Below are 17,861 nucleotides of genomic sequence, written 5' to 3'. Positions count from 1 at the left end.
AAAGCAAAAAACATAAGCCTATCAGTGCTCAAATACACACACAAAAACCTACAAATCCCAATCCCTAACCATCTTCAAATCTGTGCATTGCTTTTGTCAATGTGTGGGTCCCTCAAAGCTGATTGGAGAGGTGGAGGTGGCCATCTGAGCCATTTAATTGGTGTCCGTCTCGCACACACACACAATCCCAGTGCCTCTGACAGCCTCCTGCAGAAGATCTGTCTTTACTTTGGCTGCGTTTTGTGAACCTGCTGCTTCTTGCTTCTCTATTTACACTACGATGATTATGACTGATTTAATGTGACTTTTTACAGTATACACAGTCAAGAAGATCTACAGGCTTCTCAATGGAGTGTCTTCAGCTCTGTGTCTTTTGCTGAGCGTTTTCTGTAAATACGTTTCTGTTGTCAGGTAAGGGGTTTTATTGTCTCATATTATCATATGAAACAAATTAAACTTCTTGAGAATCTTCTTTTAGTTTTAACAAAGTAAAGTTACAGTAGCCAACAAGCTTGTAGCCTCTTTCACACTTTCATGACATTAACATTGGAGTTGTGTCTTCCTTAATGTTCAGCCATAAAATATAGCATTAGCACATTAAATATAGTAAATATGCATAGATATGGTATTACTATAAACATACACAAATATGATTTCATAAGAAACACTGTGCAACCAATTCAGAAGTATGATCTCATTTGCTGGCTGGAAGAGGATTTATCTTCAATTGTTTAATCCCTGATGCAACTTTGGGCACATGATGAAACCTGTTCATGACCCCCTGAAAGGCTGCTGATCTCATACTTCTGACATTAATCATATACAAGGTTTACATCTACCCTTGTTTAATCCAAATCTGCTCTTTTTCTAGGAATAAATGATCACCTCAACTCGACGAGTCTCTGCAGATAAACCTGAAGTACAAATCGCTTTCAGCCTCAACGAAACCTCAGGCAAGGCATCTAATAAGAATATGAAACTGATTGTTTTAGATGTTTACATCATGTGTTTGACAAAGACACTGTGAATGAGGGACTAAAATAGAGTTGCGTCCCCTCGCTTCTACCAAAATGGCAACAAGTAAAACCCACCTAAAGCCTCTTATGTGGGATCAATTCAACTTTTGCCATCCTTTACAAAGAAACAGGTGGCCCTCTATTTTAGTTGATCTCTGGCATCTTAAAAACAAAATATCTACCTAGCCACAAAGTCAACAGTGCTGTCAAAGTGTTTTACAGCTATTCAGGCAAATGCTTTGATGGCAGCTGCTGCCTGGGCATTGCAGCATCAGGTTTCTGTTTTAATACCTCACTGCTGCATGATTCACTCATTTGCTTTTAGAACACTGGCCTAAATTTAAAAGCATTTAATGCTTCACGCTTCGCCGCTACTTTGCCCTGCGTCCTTTTCTTTCTTTCCCAAAAGTGGAACACAAATAGAACCCAACACATAAACACACTATATTTATCTGTCTTTCCCATAACTCCCTATAAACTTCTTTTGAAGCATGTATACCAATATTTTGTGTAATTAACAACAGTCGTTATTGAAACCATAAAACGAAAAACGTTTTTTTTTATAGTTTCACTGAAATAAATAAATAAAAATGAACATAACTGGGAAAAACAGAAGCTAAACTAAAATGATTTTGCATGACTCCAAAACTTAACTAAAAACGAAACTTAAAATAATAGCAAAATAATAAATAATAATTATATATATAAAATAATGACAACTGGGCAAAACTGAAACTGAATTACAATTAATTTAATAACAATTTGAATTTAAATCAAATTAAAATATTTTCATGACAAATAATAACCTAAACTAATAATAATAGCCTATAACACACACACACACACACACACACACACACACACACACACACACACACACACACACACACACACACACACACACACAATATATATATACATAATACTAGTACAATCAACTTGGATGTTTTGTCATTTTAACTTATATTACATTAAACCGATTTTTAAAAAAGTAGAATTTTGTATAGAAAAGTTGAAAATTGCTCAACTTATTTTGATGATTTAAAGCAATGTAAAAACATATGTTGTCATAACTTATTGATTATATATATATATTACAGTGAAATAAAAACTAAATAAAAAAATCAAAACAATATGAATTCATGCAGCCAAAATTACATGAAACTGTCATCCCCACCTGGCCCCATTCTGCAGGAATAATGTGCATATTATGTTTCAGATAATACCTTTGCTAATTTCAATGTATATTTATCTTTTAATTGGCCGTTTGGCTGATGCATGACTGTAAACAAGCCTGTTTTTAGCTGGCTGCATCAGAGGATTCTCGCTTGGACACACTGTAGCTCATAGCTGGCATGGCGGGAATCAGTACAGACAAGCTGTCTGTCAGAGTGCTCGTTACAGACAAGTCATTGCGAAGAACCTGGGAGATAGTTACTTTCAATCTGTCCGTTTAGGATTTAGACTCCATGGTCGAACAGGTGGTGTTCGAATTTGGCTTTTCGCACTGATCCGGAACCAGTTTCTAGACGAATAACCATGTGAATGTTTACTTTAAGGAAACTGGACCTAGATCAGTGTAAATAGCTGACTGGACATGCTGTGGTGTCATGTGCACTGTGGTATGATTTAGCTGATTAGATGGATATAGATGTCACCACTAAGGCCTTGGAGTAAAGATTTCAAACATTAGCATTCTCATACCAGACATGTTCATTTGGCTTTCTTTTCCTCTCAGAGTTGAAAGATGCAGAGGATCCCCTTCCATCATTCCCTGACCTTGAACAACGCCTGCAGGTAAACTTATTAATACTCTATTTTGCTGTATGCTTGGAATACAATTACAGTCGTCTGCAGAGAATACAGCTAAAATAAGCATTTGATGGCTGCAGATATTATGTATCTGACTCTATATCTCACAACTGAAGGTGTACTCTATATGATAATAATGATTTGGGGTCATATGGTGTGACTTTTGGGGTAGAAAAAACTGCTCAGAAAAGACTTAATCCACTGTACTAATATTAATTCTATAGTGTTTGTGTGTGTGTGTGTGTGTGAGAGAGAGAGAGAGAGTAAGTACGTTGTTTGTGAGGCAGGGTGCAGTGAAATGTTCCTGTAAGTAAGATTCACGAGTAAAGAAGATAAATCAGACACAAATAACACGGAAATAATATACAGCTGCCTTAAAGGGATAGTTCACCCAAAAATGAAAATTATGTCATAATTTACTTGCCCTCATGTTTCTTTCCTCTGCTGAACACAAAAGAATATATTTTGAAGAATGTCGCAGACAGTTGTAGGAAACCATTGACTTCCATAGTATATTTTTTTTGCCTACTATATGTCAACGGGGACCACAAACTGTTTAGTTACTGACATTCTTCAAAATATTTTGTGTTTAACAGAGGCAAGAAATTCAAACAGGTTTGGAACATGACAGATGACAGAATTAACATTTTTGAGTGAACTCTCCTTTTAAAAGCGTTCATTGATGTCTATTCCTTAGCTGAAAACATTTGTTCCTTCTTATTTTCACACATTGTTACATAATTTATTATTCGGTTAATTTCATGGATCGAACTTTCTCAAAGAGGGAATATTTTAGCAATGCTTCTGTAAAACCACAAGATGGCATCGGTTACTTTTAAAGTTCTCACTACAGTAAACAGGAAATCAATTGAACTTATCTACATTATTAAAGGTAAGCATGCCATTTTTTAATACTAATAATGATTAATTAATGATTAATAAATTATAAATAATTGTGCCACCAAAGGGCCACGTGACACATTGTATTTAATATACCATTTTTGGTCTTATTTTGGACAATCTATGTAGGAAAAATAAATGCTTGTTTCCATAATGTGATAACTTGCTTTTCTTTGTATATGTATATATGTATGTATATATATATATATATATAGGCCTATATATTGTTTCAAATATATGCTACATTACAGAAGCATAGGATGAGATGAGAGTGCTGTTTCATGCTGACATGAAGGGTTGGGTTTGAAATTTCCTCATAACTAGTACATTATTCATACAAAAATGTCTCTGTCTCTAATTTGAAATACTCATTACAGGTTTTTTCTTTCTGTAAAAGAAAGCTTTCTTTGAGAGCTTACATTATGAGGCATGTACTGCACTGAGTAGTGTGTAGATAATAAATCTGTAAGTGCTATCTATCAATCTATAAATATTTAATTTTTTCATGAAATTATTGTGCTTTCATTCAAATTTGATTCGTCATATTATTGTTATGATATAGGCTATGATATGATTATGGATTATCAATGCCACGTGGTGTTTAGAATATCAGTGCCGTTAAATGTGGACTGTTTAAGGAAGATTCCCCATCTGAAACCTGAAATTGTCCTAACTGAAAAAAAAAACACTGGGTATATGCAAACACACAGATACACCCACACACACTTAAGGGGAAAAACTGGGAGAATTTGAAGCGCTTTGTCGTGTGGATGATATTTTGTAGGACTGTGCCATGAGTCATTGCGAAAGAAGAAGTTCCTGACACAGAAGGAATAAAAAAAAGTCAAGCGTCTCACTAATGTTTCCACATATTGTGTTTCATCTGTTGATTGAAACCTTGTCAGGCTGTATGACGATTTTGTGTATATTCCAGGATGTAGCAGACAATCCAAATATAACATCATAAAGAAAAAAAACGAAGTTCCTCAATTTTTCCCCAGTCACTCTTGTAGCAAAACTATACTGTATTTGTCAATTCACTCTTTAAAAAGAGCAATTGTGGTTTGTACTGAAGTATTAGTGAAAAATAAAACGCTTACTTTTTTATTTACATGTAATAATGTCATCATGTTCTTACCTTTAACAGCCGGTGCTGCCGTGTCGGTCTCTAAACGAGTCCATAGAAGTGTATAAAGACCACTGCAAGATGGCCAATGAGTTCAACCAGGTCAAACATGAAATCGCCTGGCTGGAAGACAGAAAGTAAGCTTTTAAAAATAACTTCAAACACAAGCTCAATACATGTATTCATGATGTTACTGAGATTCAGAGCTGTTAACCACCTTATTAATGTGCTATTTTGTTTCTACAATCATTACATATATTCTGAAACAGTGTGTAGCCTATACATATAAACACACGCATCTTTGTAAGTATGAACTGACAGATCATTGATCAAAGCTGCCTTTGTCTGGAGTTTTCTTAATAGTCATGCTCTGTGCCTGTGTAAATCATGACAACAGTTGGCGTACTGCATTGTGGTATACAGGGCTTTTTGTTTTTTTAACATTCACAGCAAAACCACACTTTGATGAAAATTAATGTGCACTGTAAAGCCTAACAAATTGAATATACTCCACATTTTAAGATTGCAAACAACACCTTTTTTCTTTTTTCAAACCACCTAGTGTAGGCCTATACGTCTTGTAAACATAACTACGAATATATAATCATATGGCAGCAAGTTGGGGCGATTCTAGGATTTCAAAATTCAAATTGACATCGAAAACCACAAATGGCTTTACTCTAAGGCTAATAAATGTGTCACAATCACCTGCTGGGTCAATATTTAGTTGAATGAAATAACTCACATTATGTTTCTCTGTCTTTGTCATTTACTCTTATAAGCAGTTTAAATGCAGAGATGCAAACTCATCAGGGGTGAAAAAGGTAAAAAAAAACAAAAATGTTAAACATGTAATATTTTAAACACTTTATCATTTTTTTAACTCTACAGTTGTGCAGTAAAATTCACTTAAAAGAAGATCTACATTTCTCATTTTCATTCATGGAGAGAACATGGAAAATAAGGCAGACTAAAAGAGGCGGAGGAACCGAATTCGTACAAATTCGTACAAATTACAACGTTAATCGCAAATTTTTCAAGGGGGCTGAGTGGACATTTAGGGGAGCTGAAGCCCTCAAAACGGGCCTAGTGATGCCCCTGGCAACAACTCATCGCATTTAGGCATGTAGACATGGTCAAGACGATCTGCTGAAGTTAAAATTGAGCATCAGAATAGGGAAGAAAGGTGATTTAAGTGACTTTGAACATGGCATGGCCTTTGGTGCCAGACGGGCTGGTCTGAGTATTTCAGAAACTGCTGATCTACTGGGATTTTCACGCTCAACCATCTCTAGGGTTTACAGAGAATGGTTCGAAAAAGAGAAAATATCCCGTGAGTGGCAGTTCTGTGGGAAAATGCCTTTTGGATGCGATGCCAGAGGAGAATGGCCAGACTTGTTCAAACTGATAGAAAGGCAACAGTAACTCAAATTACCATTGGTTACAACCGACGTCTGCAGAAACAACAAATCATCTCAAACTGGTTTCTTGAACATGCCAATGAGTTCACTATACTCGAATGACCTCCACAGTCGCCAGATCTCAGTTCAATAGAGCACATTTAGGATGTGGTGGAAAAGGAGATTCACATCATGGATGTGCAGCCAACAAATCTGCAGCAACTGCATGATGCTTTCATGTCAATATGGACCAAAATGTCTGAGGAATGTTTCCAGAACCTTGTTGAATCTATGCCATGAGGAATTAAGAGAGTTCTGAAGGCAAAAGGGGGTCCAACCCAGTACTAGCAAGGTGTAGTAGGCTACCTAATCAAGTGGTAATTATATATATATATATATATATATATATATATATATATATATATATATATATATATATATATATATATATATATATATATATTAATAACCCAGGATAAAAAAGTTGGATCGTTTATTGAAGGGAAACAAAAAAATGTGTGACATCTAAATGCCACTGAAAATGTCCAGGTTTGTTTTCTTTCTCATTTGCTTTTTTATTTCTTACGGAGGAAAACACATGAGCTTTTTCAGATACACTGAGTTCAGATAAAGTGCCAAACTCAGCTGTTCAGGAATATACCGTAAATCAATTCTGTACATTTTCTGCAGATTTATTACTCATAACCATTCGCTGATGTTCCCTAATGGTATATATACAGTTTGTGTCTGATTCGTCCTTGTGTGCTTATAGACGCTTTTAACCCTTTTTTTCACATTTTAAACATATATATTAAACGTGCCTGTCTCCACACTATAACCCATGCTCGAACGATTAACTTGTTCCAAAGGGCAAAGCAGAATGGATCACCCTCTGAGCTAGAGACTTCTGCAGTTCTGTCCATAATAAAAATGTTCTGTTTTCCCCCCGATTGAGATTGTTTCAACCCAGCTACCAAAAGCTATGGTGCCAACAGGTTCACTTCCTATAAAATAGTTTCGGGAAGGGAACATCCACCTGTAGTCATGTATGTGACACCCAAGCCACATAATGTGTTATTTTGGCACACACCTTTCATATCATCATTACAGTCATTAAAAAGTTATGTAATGAATGATCATGTATAACATTTTATTATATATGTGTGTCATTCTCAGGAAAGAGCTCAGGGCTGAGCTGCTAGAGGACGAAAAGGCTTCGATGGAGTTTGCGCGACTGGAGGAGGAATACAGGATACTTACGGAAGAGAACCGGAACCTGATAACGGCCCACAGCATGCGAGCGCAGCAGCTGGAGACGCTCCGAGTGGTCAGTCAAAAGAGGCAGGGCTCCTCGTGACCTTTGACACCAATGCGAAAGATCTTTCTCTTCTGGGTCTTTACTACAGCTTATAAACATCTCAGCGTTCCTTACTGAAGTGGAAAACTGATCTTGAATCAGTGTGCTTAGACTGAGACACTTAATCAATGTATATAAAATATTTTAAGCTAATATGGGTCCTTTTCAGAGCAGATGGTCTTGTGGCCCAAAGATGAGGTGTGGGATCACCTCACTCATATATTTCTGAATTTGTATTCTGGATATATACTACAATATTTGTGATTTAAGGGCATGTTTGTGTATTCACTCGCATATATTACAGTTGAAATTGTATCAGTGTTTTTCCATGTAAACTGCTCTGCTGAAAAAGAGTAAATGTTACTCTGAGTAAAAGTTTTTACTAGTTAGTTACTGTCTGTCAGTTGCATAAAAAAGAATTGAGGATCTACATTTCTGTTAAGCTTTTGAGTTCGATCAAGGTGATAATAGACGTATGACTACACATTGTGTAGTCACTCAGCAATAGGGAACTTGAGTTTCGAAATGTGATCTGTTCATTTTAGGATTGTGAAACCTTTCAAAAATATCAATGGTTGACACCTCCTACCCCATACAGCTGAAATACCAGCGGTGTATGTCCACAAACCAGTTTAGCGGCATGAAACGTTTGCTTCCTCAAGATTCAGTGGTCTTTTAGTCAGTCTACTCTACAATTTTGTAGTGCCTGTTTCATTTTCTTTGTCTGACTGATGATAGACCATTTATGTAAAAAATGCCATTTTGTTATTTTTCATACAACAATTTTGAAAAGCTGATGTCTAGTATACTGGCATTCATTTATTTAGACCGTGTTTACACACCACATCACATGTTTATATAATTACTCTTGAACTAACCATAACATGTAAGCTGCTCCAGGAAATAGTTACATTTTGAAATTCATGATTTTAAGCATTATTAATTAATTACAATTATTTTTATCTAACAAACGTCAGATACAATTATTTTTTTACATGCAGTACACACAATGTGTTGTGCCTGGCAACATTGGTGAAAATAAAGCAGAATATCAGATTTCATTTGCTATAGGTCCGAATGCTCAATTTACCAGACATTGAATAATTAGCGTATTGCTATTTAAGTTTCCGTTTTCTCCTTTTAACAAAGATTATTTGTTAGTAAAGTTTCCCAACTCGGGACTGAGGAGATTAAAATATGTGCGTGGGTGGTGAAAACCAAGGAGGTCTGGTGGAGATTTTTTTAAGGAAGTCGTGACGTTAATGATTGACAGGACAGAGGGCCAATGAAAGGGGGCTGTGTTTGAGAAGGCGGGACAAAAACTATTTTGGGTTGAAGTCACATGACACTACAGTGAAACACAAGCGCCGCCTTGTTTTCATAGTTACAAGTGATCGCTTTAAGCTACCCGAGTTAGTATGTAGTGTCAAATTCAACTTTTACTCTCACTCTCCGGTGATATGACAGGTGAGTGGGGCTATATACGAGAGCTAGTGGTTTTCTTAGTTTATGTATTTCGAAACTGAGACAGAAAGTCATGGAAAATGGAGATCGTTAAACTTTATAATTAAAAGTTTAAAATATCTAATACTTGGAAATCATGGAAATAACTTAGTTCAGCTTTTCTTCTGTTTCACGCCATATCGGTAGACGTTTTTCAATGATCACGATCGTGGAAGCGATAATATTCTTCTTATACAGATGTCTTTTTTTTTCGTCGGACGTAGGCTGTCTCAAAACATAATGTGCTTCCTACCTAGACAGCATATTTGGGCATCATACCCGCGCCTCGATGGTTCCATTTAAATATGTAAAGCACCTGATCTACCTTATGCTGTCTATGTAGGCTGCTCGCTAGGTTTTGTAGCACACTCGTAATGTAACACATTATTATAGGGAAACGATGTTTTCGTTTAACAACATAAAATACTCCAGCTGTACTGTATGAGGCAACTGGTCCTTAAGTTCCCGAGGAGTATAGTGGAAAGGGACAGACGGGGAAAATGCTTGCTCATCCTTTATCAGCAAAACCGAATGAGTCAGCAGAGCGCGCACACTCTTGCGCCACACACGCGCGCGCGCGAGCATGCATACACACTCACTCACTCATGACTCGACTAGGTCAAATTATTATCAGTAGTACACCGTTGAGATAAGGAGTTCCCGTGGGTAAGGACACGTACATATAAAGTGTTTCAAAAAGCATTTCTTCTCGAGGCACTTTTGTTGTTGGCCGAGTGTGAGCCTTTTTTTTAAGCTAAGCGCTGTTGTTCTGTATATACAGTAAGGTCGGGTGTTATACCAATTTTCACCTTCATGAAACGAAGCGCCGCAGTCTAGACAAACTCTGGAACAGATAGTCGTTGGTGCTACTCTTGAGTTCCAGAAGTAAACCCCATTCATTTTCTTTTTAATTTATAACCTTTAGCTGACTTAGATCTATTGTTAGCTATAAGGTTGTTAATGGCAATGGCATATATGCTATTGTTGAAGCCAACAGTCCACATTATTTCAAGTTATTTTTAAATAACCGTGTTCAACAGTGGAATTCTGGTTGAAAAACTACATTACCATGACCCTACAAAAAATCTCCACCAATCAGGTTATCGAAAAAAGCAAATACTCTAGCGCCCACCCACTTCCTATGCTCTCAAACTACTTAAATATTTGTGTATATCGCCTATAAATGCATATTTTGCAATGAACGAAAATATACTGATTCTGAATACACAGTTTAGATCAATAGTTTTATATCTATCTATTGTAGTTCATTTACTCATTAAAGTACATAGCCTTGTACCTTTGTCTTTCTGTACTATTTTTAAATAGTTTTTTCCCCCTTCAAATTAAGGTTTGTAATGTTGTGATTCAACTCATAGCTGGTTGTTTTTGGATCATGGCTCATAAGTTATAACCCTTTAATGAAAATACTTCTGGAACCAAATCTGCTTAAAAAGTGGATGGGCAACTGTTGCACACAATAAGATGTTTGAAAATCACAGGGGATTTTAAAATTGTGTTAACAACGTGAAAATATTCTCTATAGTGAAATATATATATATATATATATATATATCAAAGGCGTAGGTTTGATTTTGAAATTGGTGGGGACAGGGACATCCCCAGAAGCTGAGCTGCATCTGTCATTAAAGGGATAGTATACCCAAAAATTTAAATTCTGTCATCATTTACTCACCCTCAAGTTGTTTCAAACCTGAATGAATTTCTTTCTTCTTCTGAACACAAAAGAAGATATTTTGAAGAATTTCGGGAACCAGACAGTTGATGGACCCCATTGACTTCCATAGTAGAAAAAATACTCAATACTGGTTACCGACATTCTTCAAAATATCTACTTTTGCGTTCAGCAGAAGAAAGAAATGCAATATATTTATATTTTGTATATATTTATAAAGTTTTGATCGAAATTATTGCTAGGGACATCACGTCCCTAGCGTCCCTACTAAATTCCACGCCCCTGATATATATATATATATATATATATATATATATATATATATATATATATATATATATATGCAACAGCCATAAAATGATTTTGAAAAATCTGTATCCAATAATAGGATATTGAAATTCATTGGTCAAACTGTGTGATGCATTATTTATATGGCAAATGAATGAGTTATCTCAGTCTATTCGTCATGTTGCGAATCATTTTAGTATACACTTGATAGTTTCCTTGAATTGAGCACATGCAAATCTATTCTTTATGTTTTTACCCTACAGATTGACTCAACATGTCGATCGAAAGCTCAAAGTTGTTTAAGTTCACCTTCCAGTCATCTGTGCACAGTTCCTACGTTCTGCAATGTCTGAATGAGCAGAGGAAGAAAGATCTTCTGTGTGATGTGACTATTGTGGCGGAGACCCAGAGTTTCAGGGCTCACCGGGCAGTTCTGGCATCCTGCAGTGATTACTTCAGCGCTCGTGTGTCCAGTCATACACCTGAAGGGATTATCATCAACCTTCCTGATGAGGTAACAACATAATTTAGGTCTGAATTGTTCAAGGAGGAAGTTCATGAGATCTTTGGCTCAACATTGTGGCAGAAATATTTAATTCTTCAGTGTTGATATGAGATGTGATGCAAAGAAAAGGCAGATTTTCATGCCTTTGATTTAAAATCTATTGTTTTTGTTCCCATCTATAGGTTACCTCAGAGGGGTTTGAACCCTTGCTTGATTTTGCCTACACCTCAAAACTCATCTTTACCAAAGAGAACGTGCTGGAAATCCGTAGCTGTGCTTCAGTTCTTGGTTTCAAGAACTTGGACAAAGCCTGCTTTGACTTCCTTCTCCCTAAGTTCTTTGACAGCAGCAGAAGCACATCAAAAGTACAGAAGAAGTGCTGTAAAACCAAATGCTGCAAGTCACAAGGGACTGAATTGAGCTCGATTAACAAGGACGATGCTATTGATGAAGATGAATCATTACTTCAACCTTCACAGCCTCAGCTTAAAGCCAAAGAGCCATCTTGCCCTCAGTCAGTGGCCATTGAGGATGTCGCAAAAAGCTGTTACAGTGGGAAAGACACAGATTACTCCTTCCTGTGCCCGAAATACCGGAAGTTTCAAATAGCTTGCGGGAAGGAGCGATCCTGTCTGGATGTCTGCGACTCGACACCCATGTCCCTTGACAAGACAGATGACGACTGCCCTTTAAACTGCCTTCCTTGCTCAAGCAATGGAAACTGCAAGGAGATATTTTCATGCAATAAAACAGATGAAGATAAAGATTCTCTTCTTCCTGAATTTTGTCCTCTGAATCCTGGTCCTTGCACAGGCCAGCCATCCTTTCCAACCTGCAACGAGTCGGCACATTCCATTTGTGACTCGGGAGACTTGTCCAAACGGGGAATGTCCCCTCGCTCAGGAATAGATGATGCTGAGAGAACATACATGGAGGTCAGAGATGACCAAAACAATGAACAGAGGAGCACAGAGGAGATGGAGGTGGCCAAGCAGCTTACATTCTGGACGGATTCTTGTAAGGTGTTTCCCTCCGGCCTGGGCTTGGTGGAGAAACCCTCAAATTGTCTGAAAAGCTGGTGCCTGGATTCAAGAGCATTAGAGTGTCCATTTATGCAGAGCTTTGGCGCAGTGGATGCTCAACTACACGATGGAGAGGGGGGATCCACGTCCCAGGGCAGTCCGTACTTACCCTCCAACCAATCAGCGGAGGACTCTGATAGTTTTGACACAGAGGGGGACAGTGAGTCTTACAGCAGTGAACGAGTGTGTGAGGTGAGGACTGGTTGTATTTATTAGAGGTGCTTCATTGATCTGAACAAACCATTATCTCAAATTGTGCAGTTTGTTGAGGAGAGGCGTGTATTACATTAAGTGATCAAACATAAATAGAGATTGATATATTCCTTTATTAAAACCGATATGATGAAGATTATGAATATTTTATGCAAATACAATTATATATTTAAATTAATAATAATAATAATTAATATTTTTGTTGTTGTTATTAACAGCATTTAAATAATAATGATGATGATAATGATTAATATTGATATAATTAATTAATTAATACAATTAAATGGATTGCATTAATATAAATGTAGTATTAAAATAATAATAATAATTATTATTAATGTCATTATATTTATCCAAAGTTGTTTTAAAATCAAAATCAAATTTGTGCATTTCTTACTTAAGTATGAGTTGCTGTTATTATTATTTTTAAGTTGGATAATTAGCCAGCCATACATATCATTAGTTCCTTCACTTGTTAATAGAATTGTTGGGTGATTTTCTTTAGAGACCCTCCAAATGGTGCCATTTGTCAGCATACCTGCTATTAAGTCAATATTAGAAAAAATATTGGTCAAGCGAACAAAACAAAACAAAAAACAGTTGGTGGTGGAGCAGTAAGCTATGGAAGCTTGTTTCCGCCACAGAATAAAAGTTTTTAAAAGATAATTGCGACTTTTTATCTCACAATTGTGAGTTTACATCTCGCAATTCTGACTTTTTTTTTCTCAGAATTGCTAGATATAAACTCTCAATGTCAAGAAATAAAGTCAGAATTGTAAGATATAAACTTGCAATTCTGACTTTTTTCTTGCAATTGCGAGTTTATATCTCACAATTCGGACTTTTTTTCCCACACAACTCCATTGAGAGTTATAAATTCAGAATTGCATGATATAAATTCACAATTGCGAGACAAAAAGTCACAATTGTGAGTTTATATCTCACAATTCTGAGAAAAAAGTTAGAATTGCGAGATGTAAACTCGTAATTGCGAGAAAAAAAGTCATAATTGTGAAGATAACAAGTTTTTTTTTATTCTGTGTCCGAAACAAGCTTCCATAGTAAGCAAAAACCTGCCACCTGTGGTAAGAGTTTTTCTATTTGTTATTGCATGGACTTTGCCCTGTTCAGTGGCTTTTGAGCAGGCTGGAATGTACCTACTTTGCACACCTGATAATGACTAGTCAGACTTGCTGTGAAGTCAAAAGTCCACAAATGTCCTTAATGAAAGCATTAACCCATTAATCAAAAGTTAACATTATAGTGTTGCAAATATAAACAGACCTGGTGCCATGACTAAGCAGGAGCAATCTAACATATTTGTTTAGTTGATGATACACATGTTGACTACAGTAGTGAAGCATTTGTGTTCTTTCACTCCAGATGGCGCTGCCGCTCTCTGTGGATCAGATCGTGTCTCTGAGCAGGAACGACTTCCAGCAGATGCTGAAGCAGCAGAGCTTATCACGGGAGCAGCTCGATGTTGTGCATGACATCCGCAGACGGAGCAAAAACCGGATTGCAGCCCGTCGCTGCCGCAAGCGGAAACTCGACTGCATACACAGCCTGGAGTGTGAAATCGGGAAACTGGTGAGCATCCGAAGTAATCCCTAAAGGCTCAAAGGTCATAACTGTACAAAAGCACCTCAGATACCTCATTCAGGATGAAAGTTTTGATCTACAGCTGCTATTTCAGTGAATTTCACAAAATCTGTGTGATCACATTTCACCTCAAAATCAAAGAAGAAAAATTCGAGATTTTATTGTTATTAAAGAAAATACAAAACTATTTTAAGGATTTAAATTAAAAATATTAAAAAAATAGATAAAATATTTTTTTAAATTGTGGGTTTCATTAGTTAAAAATACAAAATAAAACAATACAATGATAATGTATAAATATTTTAATGATTATTTTATTTATTATTTATGGTAATGATAATTTAGGGGGGAAATGTGCTGAAATATAATGAAAAAATATATATATATATATATTTTTTTAAAGAAAAATCTGATTTGTTATTATTTGATTTTTGGGTGAAATATGACCTGAGCAGGTTTTTGTTAGATTATACAGATCCAGCTAAAAATATTTGTCTAATTTTAAGATGTATGTATATGAATTGCACATTAAATTTCCAACCATTAGGATTACACAGTTTTAACATGAATAGACTAATGAACTTAATGTGATGCGTATTTGTCATTCATACATAAATGAAACAGGTAAAATATTTGTATTAGTACTAATAAACTGAATGTTATAAACTGAACTGAATGAATAACCAGGTATATAAATACAGTATATCATCAATAAATCCAATTTGTTTCAATTTCATACATTTTACCTACCTGAATATTGCTTGTGCCACAGCTTTATTTTAACTGAGTAAATGTAATTGATTTCACAATTTTTTTATGCCGATTCTAAGACATATTTGAATAAATGTTTTTTGAATATATGACTATTTAATTAAGATCAAATATATGCAAATAGGTAATGAGGCAACCTGTTTCATTTATGTATGACTGACAAATATGCATCACAATATTATTTTTTTTGTTCATTTTAAAATTGTGCAATCCAGTGAAATTGTCTATGCAATTCAAATGGATAATTTTTTTAATGGATATATCTTTTTTTTTTGTTTGTTCTCTGCAGAGGAGCGAGCGAGAGAAGCTGACAGTAGAAAGGATAAAGCTGAATCAGATGAAGCTGAAGACCTGGCAGAGTTACTCAGGCCTGTACGAGAGGGTTTGTGCTGAAGCCTCCCTCAAACCTGAGCAGCTACAGGTGCTGGCCAAATATTCCTCTCCGGACTGCCCTCTGTCTGCTTTCCTGTGCTCCTCCCCAGACTCAAACCCGGCCCAGGCTTCAGACCTTTCCACGCACACCTGTTGCTCTGGAGCCAAACCAGCAGTTCATTCCTCAATGGAAAACACCATAGCACAATCAAGCTCACTGAACCTGTTACCTCTGGGGGTCGTAGAAGCTCAGGCACATACCTGTCCACCTGACGCCTCGGCTTTTGAGAAAAGTGAGTGTCGTTCAATGGTGAAACTCAGCACAGATCTTCTCAGCAGCAAGCACGAAACAAACAAATAGCAAAGTTAAATGTGTTGGTTGAAGGAAGGACCACAGAAAATCACGGAAGGATTTTTTACATCTTAAACTGGCTCACTGAAGATGCGTTTTACAAATGTGACATCACTACTGTAGTACTGTAGTCCTCATCTGATTGTAGGTTGTACATCTTGTGTGTGTATATATATATATATATATATATACCTTTTTTTTACTCAAACCCTTTTTAGCATTCAGTTTGTATTGATCAGTGTTCAATGAAGTATTCCTTTACCTAACATGTCCCTGAACATCCTCACATCCTCAGAATCAATCAGCTTGGATCATTTTTGGACTCACAACACGACAAACCTCATCTCGCAGCTCAATAAAACCCTTTCTTCTTCTCAGGGGACATAATGCTATTGGACTATTATTGTGCTGTAGTCTGTTTTTGCTGAAAGTCTTGAAACTTCAGAAAAGAGACTGGTGAATCTGGGATCAAACTCTCAGGTGTTCAGAACTGCACTTACTGTAGTTTCACTAATGCTGATTTTATGTAATTGATCTTTTTTCCATCAGTTCCAAAATCCAACGGACATTTGTAAGCAAAAAAAAAAAAAAAAATTATATCTGATAATTTTTCTTTTTAAATTTAATGTGATTCTATTTTCATAATTGTGCTCTAACATCTTGCTTGGGACCAAATTATTCTTAAGAAACTGAAAGCTTAATAAATTATGAAAATGTGTATATTTGAAATAGACTTGTTTTCTTTCTGATTAGTTTGTTTAATCTTCGGGAGTTAATAAAAACTAAAAATTAAATAATTTAATCCAGTGTTTTTATTAACTAAAACGATTATATATTATTATATTATATTAAATATTACAAATAATTTTTTTATTGAAATAAAGCTAATATATATATATATATATATATATATATATATATATATATATAAAATGTAAACTACATAAACAAAAATTATGTTGAAACTACTGTTTTAAAGTACTAAAATTACAAAAAACAGAAACTAATAAAAATGACAAAAGATCAGCACAAAACGTCAACTAAAATGAAAACTAATTCAAAATAATAAACACTATAATTGCATATAAATACTAAAATAACACTCATTAAATCATAAAAATTTCAATAATTTTCAAAATAAAAAACAAAACACTGACTAAAATGTTTTATTAAATATTGTATATGAATAAATATTAATATAAAAGTACATCAAATATTGTATTGTTTACCTGCATGTCATATGTCAATTAACTGACATCAGAGAATCGTGATCAAAATATTAACTTTACAAATTTACAGATACTTTAAGTAAATATTTTAGGTTAAATGGAGAAAAGTTTGGGAATCCTCGAGTTTACATGGCGGTTTTCATTATCTGCAGTTATACATTTGTACCAACAGATGGCAGAAGCCAACCAGACAAAGTTTCATATTTGCATCCCTTCATGCTTGATAAACTATCATAATTACTGCACCTGTAGTTGCGTCTGTAATATGTAAACACGCTCCAGTCGAAACAAGGACAGCTTGAAGATAAATTCGTGAAATTATTTCATATAACAATGTGTGTTCTCGCAGAACTCAGAATGGGCGCGGACAAATGACAAGCTGTGAGGCATTTTTCATCATTTCAATCACTTTGATGGATATTCTTACCGACTGTCAGCCACAGAACAGTATGTTGTGTGTGTATGTTCCCTTGGGTTAATCTGCCAAGATCATCACTTTCTGCACCCAGACAGCCATCGGATATAATTGATCTTCATATGACAAAGGAAAGGACCATCAGAAAACAGATCGTTTTTTGGTATTTCACTATTCAAACAGTAGGCTATTCATTGTGCAGTAGCATTTTAATTGTCACATCAT

General features: G+C 35.6%; 2 protein-coding genes across 3 annotated transcripts; both read left to right on the top strand.

Annotated features, from left to right (window-relative positions):
• The first annotated feature begins 171 nt into the window (after positions 1–171).
• Positions 172–8,404, top strand: map3k7cl (map3k7 C-terminal like). Of its 2 annotated transcripts, XM_077242679.1 has the most exons (5): positions 172–411; positions 872–953; positions 2,755–2,813; positions 4,876–4,991; positions 7,431–8,404. In XM_077242679.1, the coding sequence occupies exons 2-5, from the start codon at positions 878–880 to the stop codon at positions 7,609–7,611; spliced, it is 432 nt and encodes a 143-aa protein (XP_077098794.1). In that variant the 5' UTR covers positions 172–411; positions 872–877; the 3' UTR covers positions 7,612–8,404. The 2 variants fall into 2 exon arrangements, with proteins under 2 accessions (XP_077098794.1, XP_077098795.1); XM_077242680.1 differs by lacking the exon at positions 172–411 and having other exon boundaries at positions 867–953.
• A 567-nt stretch (positions 8,405–8,971) lies between these two features.
• On the top strand, positions 8,972–16,714 carry bach1b (BTB and CNC homology 1, basic leucine zipper transcription factor 1 b). The gene is made up of 5 exons (XM_077242675.1): positions 8,972–9,078; positions 11,359–11,609; positions 11,783–12,874; positions 14,279–14,485; positions 15,558–16,714. Exons 2-5 carry the CDS (start codon positions 11,370–11,372, stop codon positions 15,999–16,001), a joined length of 1,983 nt encoding a protein of 660 aa, XP_077098790.1. The 5' UTR covers positions 8,972–9,078; positions 11,359–11,369; the 3' UTR covers positions 16,002–16,714.
• The last annotated feature ends 1,147 nt before the right edge of the window (positions 16,715–17,861 follow it).

This window comes from Siphateles boraxobius, unplaced genomic scaffold, assembly GCF_051911475.1.
Source record: "Siphateles boraxobius isolate OS27281-9 unplaced genomic scaffold, OSU_SipBor_1 25, whole genome shotgun sequence".
Classification (NCBI taxonomy): Eukaryota; Metazoa; Chordata; class Actinopteri; order Cypriniformes; family Leuciscidae; genus Siphateles; species Siphateles boraxobius.
The sequence above is the reverse complement of the archived record's forward strand: the minus strand, read 5'-3'. Positions and strand labels throughout refer to the sequence as shown.

Coding starts and splice junctions, on each gene's coding strand:
- map3k7cl (XM_077242679.1), top strand. CDS start 878: ATGATCACCTCAACTCGACGAGTCTCTGCAGATAAACCTGAAGTACAA. Junction 954..2,754: donor CAGCCTCAACGAAACCTCAG/GCAAGGCATCTA, acceptor TTTTCCTCTCAG/AGTTGAAAGATGCAGAGGAT. Junction 2,814..4,875: donor ACCTTGAACAACGCCTGCAG/GTAAACTTATTA, acceptor TACCTTTAACAG/CCGGTGCTGCCGTGTCGGTC.
- bach1b (XM_077242675.1), top strand. CDS start 11,370: ATGTCGATCGAAAGCTCAAAGTTGTTTAAGTTCACCTTCCAGTCATCT. Junction 12,875..14,278: donor GCAGTGAACGAGTGTGTGAG/GTGAGGACTGGT, acceptor CTTTCACTCCAG/ATGGCGCTGCCGCTCTCTGT. Junction 14,486..15,557: donor AGTGTGAAATCGGGAAACTG/GTGAGCATCCGA, acceptor TGTTCTCTGCAG/AGGAGCGAGCGAGAGAAGCT.